The sequence below is a fragment of the Seriola lalandi genome, unplaced genomic scaffold, assembly GCF_002814215.2.
Source record: "Seriola lalandi dorsalis isolate HSWRI2012SDOR001 ecotype SW California unplaced genomic scaffold, Sedor1 jcf7180002054686, whole genome shotgun sequence".
Classification (NCBI taxonomy): domain Eukaryota; kingdom Metazoa; phylum Chordata; class Actinopteri; order Carangiformes; family Carangidae; genus Seriola; species Seriola lalandi.
Genome location: NW_019525239.1, coordinates 1,900,548 through 1,905,969, shown reverse-complemented (window position 1 = coordinate 1,905,969; position 5,422 = coordinate 1,900,548). Strand labels below are relative to the sequence as shown.

Below are 5,422 nucleotides of genomic sequence, written 5' to 3'. Positions count from 1 at the left end.
ATGTGTCTGAACATGTCTCTGAACATCTGTCTGAACATGTCTCTGAACATCTGTCTGAACATGTCTCTGAACATGACTCTGAACATCTGTCTGAACATGTCTCTGAACATCTGTCTGAACATGACTCTGAACATCTGTCTGAACATCTGTCTGAACATCTGTCTGAACATGTCTCTGAACATGACTCTGAACATCTGTCTGAACATCTGTCTGAACATGACTCTGAACATCTGTCTGAACATGTCTCTGAACATCTGTCTTAACATGTCTCTGAACATGTGTCTGAACATCTGTCTGAACATCTGTCTGAACATGTCTCTGAACATGTCTCTGAACATCTGTCTGAACATCTGTCTGAACATCTGTCTGAACATGTCTCTGAACATGTCTCTGAACATCTGTCTGAACATGTCTCTGAACATCTGTCTGAACATGTCTCTGAACATCTGTCTGAACATGTCTCTGAACATCTGTCTGAACATGTGTCTGAACATCTGTCTGAACATGTCTCTGAACATCTGTCTGAACATGTCTCTGAACATCTGTCTGAACATGTCTCTGAACATGTCTCTGAACATCTGTCTGAACATGTCTCTGAACATCTGTCTGAACATGTCTCTGAACATCTGTCTGAACATGTCTCTGAACATCTGTCTGAACATGTCTCTGAACATGTGTCTGAACATGTCTCTGAACATGTGTCTGAACATGTCTCTGAACATCTGTCTGAACATGTCTCTGAACATCTGTCTGAACATGTGTCTGAACATGTCTCTGAACATCTGTCTGAACATGTCTCTGAACATCTGTCTGAACATGTCTCTGAACATCTGTCTGAACATCTGTCTGAACATGTCTCTGAACATGTCTCTGAACATGTCTCTGAACATCTGTCTGAACATGTCTCTGAACATCTGTTTGAACATGACTCTGCACATCTGTCTGAACATCTGTCTGAACATGTCTCTGAACATGACTCTGAACATGTCTCTGAACATGACTCTGAACATCTGTCTGAACATGACTCTGAACATCTGTCTGAACATCTGTCTGAATATGTCTCTGAACATCTATCTGAACATGTCTCTGAACATCTGTCTGAACATGACTCTGAACATGACTCTGAACATCTGTCTGAACATCTGTCTGAACATCTGTCTGAACATTTGTCTGAACATCTGTCTGAACATCTGCAGGATGTTCCTGAGAAACATCTGTGAGTTAAAGAAGATGGAGAACATCAGTCGTTCTCCCTGCATCTCTCTGTGCTCCTCCATCGCTCAGGGCCTCAGCACCATCCAGGCCTACAACAAGACATGGCAGTACACACAACTGTAAGAACATCTGCTTCAGCATCTGTGTGAATGTCTGTCTACATCTGTCTGAATATCTGAGATCTGCTTTAACATCTGCCTGACCTCATTAGTAAACTCAGGCTCTCATCTCCTGCTGAACAAGACATCCTCAGTTTAATGCTGGCGCCCACTGTCAGTCAGCAATCGCACATTGCCCACACACACTCATATTGAGCACCAGGTTCAGCGCCTGGCCCCAAGGACACTTCAACTTCCTGGAGAAGCTGGGGATCAAACCACGACCTTCTAGTTAGTGGAAGAAGATCAGTCTTTTACATTAAGATGTTTTTATCCAAACAATCATGTGTCTACTGAAACCTGAAAACAACGTTAATGTGGACTAAACTTTTCTGTGGTGAACCGACCATGCCCACGTTGACCACCCCCACACTGACCACGCCCACAATGTCCCCTCCCATACTGTCCCCGCTCACTGCTGCCTCAGGTTACATCACCTCCCTGAATGATTCAGTTTAGTTGCACCAGCTGTTTTGTTCAGAAGCCAGATGTTTCTGAGCTAATTGTCTTTGTCAGTTGGACATTGTGTTCACTGACAGTCCAGAGATACAACTGTGTGTGTGTGTGTGTGTGTGTGTGTGTGTGTGTGTTGCAGGTTTCAGAGACTCTCTGACATCAACGCCAACCACTTCCTGCTCTTTAACTACGCCATGCGTTGGCTGTGTTTCCTGGTCGACTCTCTGTGCGCTGTCATGGCGCTGCCGGTTGCTCTGCTTGTCATCTTCAGCTCCAATGATATCCGCAGCCCCCCCATGAAAGCCCTCGCCCTGTGCTTCATTGTCCAGGTAAAACTGTCATCCAGGTGAAACATACTCAAAGGAAGAAATAAAAAGGACAGTCGTCCATCAGACTGTGGATATGAAGTAATTCATGTACATAACTGCACCAGTCTTTGACCTCTGACATGTGACGTCCCACTCTGGAAATTGAATATAATATAAATAATATTCAGATATAAAGTGACGAACTGAATCTGATCCAGCTAATGGTCTGTGATCCATATAAAGTACTGTGTGTGTGTGTGTGTGTGTGTGTGTGTGTGTGTGTGTGTATTGTGGTTCCAGCTGACCAGTAACTGTCAGTATATGATCCAGTCCCTGATGGAGGTGGAGGCCCGGTTCATCTCTGTGGAGCGGCTGCTCGAGTACATCACGGTCAGTTAGGAGGGGGGAGGGGTCATCACTGTCTGGGAGCTGGATCCTGCTGGTCTGGTCTGGTCTGGTCTCACATTAGTCACAGTCAGTGTTGGTTGTGATTCAGGGTTGTGAGTCAGAGGGCTCTGGGCCGGTGGGCCAGGTGGACCAGGTCTCAGAGGACTGGCCTCGGTGTGGAGCCATCACCTTCCAGGACTATCAGATGAGGTACAGCCAAAACTCACCTGTCGTCCTCAACGGGCTGCAGCTCCACGTCAGCGGCGGGGAGAAGCTGGGCATCGTGGGAAAGACCGGGTCTGGTAAGAGCATGTGACCCATGTCCCAGAAGAAACTGTAAAGCTGGTTATAGCTTGTATAATCAGGTGTAGTCAGGTGTTGACCTCCTGCTGTGATGATGAGGTGCTGCAGACGTAACGGGTCCTTGTGGTCCAGGTAAGTCGTCTCTAGCGGCGGCTCTGTTCCGACTGGTGGAACCAGCTGCAGGAAGGATCCTGATCGACGGAGTGGACATCACGTCCATCAGTCTGTCTGACCTCCGCAGAAAACTGTCCATCATCCCCCAGGACCCTGTGCTGTTCACCGGGACTGTCAGGTAACCTCACCTGGTCCTAAGACCCTCATTGTCACGTTGTCAGAGACAGGTGTTTGAGTGTTTGCTGGTCTGCAGGTACAACCTGGACCCGTTCAGTGTCCACAGTGATGAAGAGGTGTGGGCAGCTCTGGAGAAGACCTACATGAAGGACACAGTACGTCTGTCTGTCCCTGTCCCACCTGTAGCTGGTTCAGGAGTCTATGACGACTGATCAGCTGTTTGTCTCTCTGTGATCAGGTCTCAGGTCTGGATGGGAAACTTCAGGCCGAGCTGACGCAGGACGAAGGGACGGTCTCTGCGGGACAGAGACAGCTGATGTGTCTGAGCCGAGCTCTGCTCCGAAACTCCAAGGTCTGTTTACATGTCTGTCTGTTTACCTGTCTGTTTACCTGTCTGTTTACCTGTCTGTTTACCTGTCTGTCCCTCAGATTATCCTGTTGGACGAGGCCTCGGCGTCTGTTGATGCAGAGACGGACTCTCTGATCCAAATCACCATCAGAGACTCCTTCCAGCACTGCACCACACTGACCATCGCTCACCGCATCCACACAATCCTGCAGGTGGACCGGGTCCTGGTCCTCGACCACGGACAGGTAACTGCAAGTCCAGTTCAGTGTGACCGGGTCTCTGTAGAACTGACTCTGGTCGTCATTCAGACCTGAGACCACGACCAGGAGATTAATGGAACCAGGTCTGACTCTGGATCCTGATCCTCCTGCTCTGATGTTCAGGGTCAACATGGATTTGTAACAGACTGTGATGTTCCAGCTTCCTGTGTGACCTCTGTGTGACCTCTGTGTGACCTCTGTGTGTCATCGTCCTGCAGGTCATAGAGTTCGATCATCCAGACGTGTTGAAACAAAGACCAGACTCGCTGTTCTCCTCCCTGCTGACTGCTGCTAACACTGTGATGTCCTGAAGTCTTCAAACACACCGCAGCGTGATGCCCAGAACAAACTGATTAGCTGCAGTTTTCAATCTTTGGTTCAATTTTACAAATTATTATTTTAATTTAAAACATTTGAAATAAATTGTATTTGTTGTTTTCAGTGTTTCATTTATAATAAAAGACGATCAGCTGTTGTTTGTGTTTACATTACTGATGTGTGTTGTTGTGTTGTTCATGCCACAGACTGAGATCTGCTGAGTCCAGAGGCATGTACTGTGAAGAAAGTTCAACATACCCGGGATAACTTTAAATTATCCAGCTTAACTGGACCTAACATTGACCGCCCTGATAACCGGTACTACGAAGCTGGTTATCACCTGGCTCAGTTAACCCTGGGTTTACCTGTCCAGGTACGAGCGCGTTCATGTGAAAGAGGCGGAGTTGAATGAGTTCTTAATAAGATATGAGAAGAAACGCTGATACTTCCCGGTGAGTTCCGCTATAGCAACGTCCAAAAGTGATATTCAGCAAGGTGAAATATAAACAATATGATCACGATTGGAATAAAAAAATATTATTTCCATGTCTAAATGTAATTTCTATAAAAGTCAGAGAAGATATATTGTAAACAAGTGCATGTTATCATCACGTTGGAATATCTTTTCTCTTTGTCTGACGATGAACAAACTTATGAACGTGATGCAGAGAAGCTGCTGCAGAGAGGAGAGAAATTAAAGAGAGGAGTAGTTGATGTCTGATGACTTAGTCTAAAATGTTCATTTATAATCATGGAAATGATTAACAGTGTGAGACTAATTGTGCTAATCAAAGACATCAGAGGTTTAGTTTTTATTCCAGTCGTGGTCAGAGTCTGCTCATGTTCTGAGCTCAGTGATGAAGAGGAGAGTAAAAGCTTCATCACTGTCAGGAATCCTGTCGGATTAAAGAATATCTGTTCAATTAAAAGTAAGCTATAATAGATATATATTTATTTAGCGTGATAAACCCTTTTTTTTTTAGAGGCTTTCTTTTAAAACCGGAGTGGACACATGGAAAGACTGATTTATATTTTATATCCACTGCTCATTATTTTTGATCACTTTATTGTAAACTGTTTTGTCCCTCTCAGGATCCTGTAGCAATGATGTTTTCATTGGTCAGTAGTTCTAATCCTGTAAGTTAACCTGCGCCGTGGCAGGTCAGGAGTTCAGTGTAAGTTACCATGGTGATTTACCCCAGTAACAATTGAACCACCGTCGTAGGACTGAAAACCCAGAGTTACTCCTGAAGTTCCTGCTTCGTAGTACAGGCTTCAGGTCCTGGACAAGTCTGATAGGAAGTATTGCTCCACCTCCTGACAGGAAGTGAGGATGTGTAGTCTCTGATCGGTGGATGAATCAGAGTCACAAACAGA

At 45.6% G+C, this 5,422-nt stretch overlaps 1 protein-coding gene and 1 long non-coding RNA gene across 2 annotated transcripts in view; one reads left to right on the top strand and one right to left on the bottom strand.

Moving 5' to 3' along the window:
- Positions 1-4,202, top strand: part of LOC111667235 (ATP-binding cassette sub-family C member 12-like) — a 16,230-nt gene extending 12,028 nt beyond the window's left edge. Inside the window, exons 21-29 of the mRNA XM_087178399.1 lie at positions 1,197-1,334; positions 1,969-2,158; positions 2,438-2,527; positions 2,634-2,826; positions 2,960-3,119; positions 3,195-3,273; positions 3,357-3,470; positions 3,548-3,712; positions 3,946-4,202. Of these exons, the coding sequence (XP_087034525.1) occupies positions 1,197-1,334; positions 1,969-2,158; positions 2,438-2,527; positions 2,634-2,826; positions 2,960-3,119; positions 3,195-3,273; positions 3,357-3,470; positions 3,548-3,712; positions 3,946-4,038 (1,222 nt within the window). The 3' untranslated portion in view covers positions 4,039-4,202. The remainder of the gene's footprint in view (positions 1-1,196; positions 1,335-1,968; positions 2,159-2,437; positions 2,528-2,633; positions 2,827-2,959; positions 3,120-3,194; positions 3,274-3,356; positions 3,471-3,547; positions 3,713-3,945) is intronic.
- LOC111667211 (uncharacterized) overlaps positions 1-5,422 on the bottom strand; it is an 86,307-nt gene that overhangs the window by 18,490 nt on the left and 62,395 nt on the right. The gene's annotated exons all lie outside the window — the stretch shown is intronic.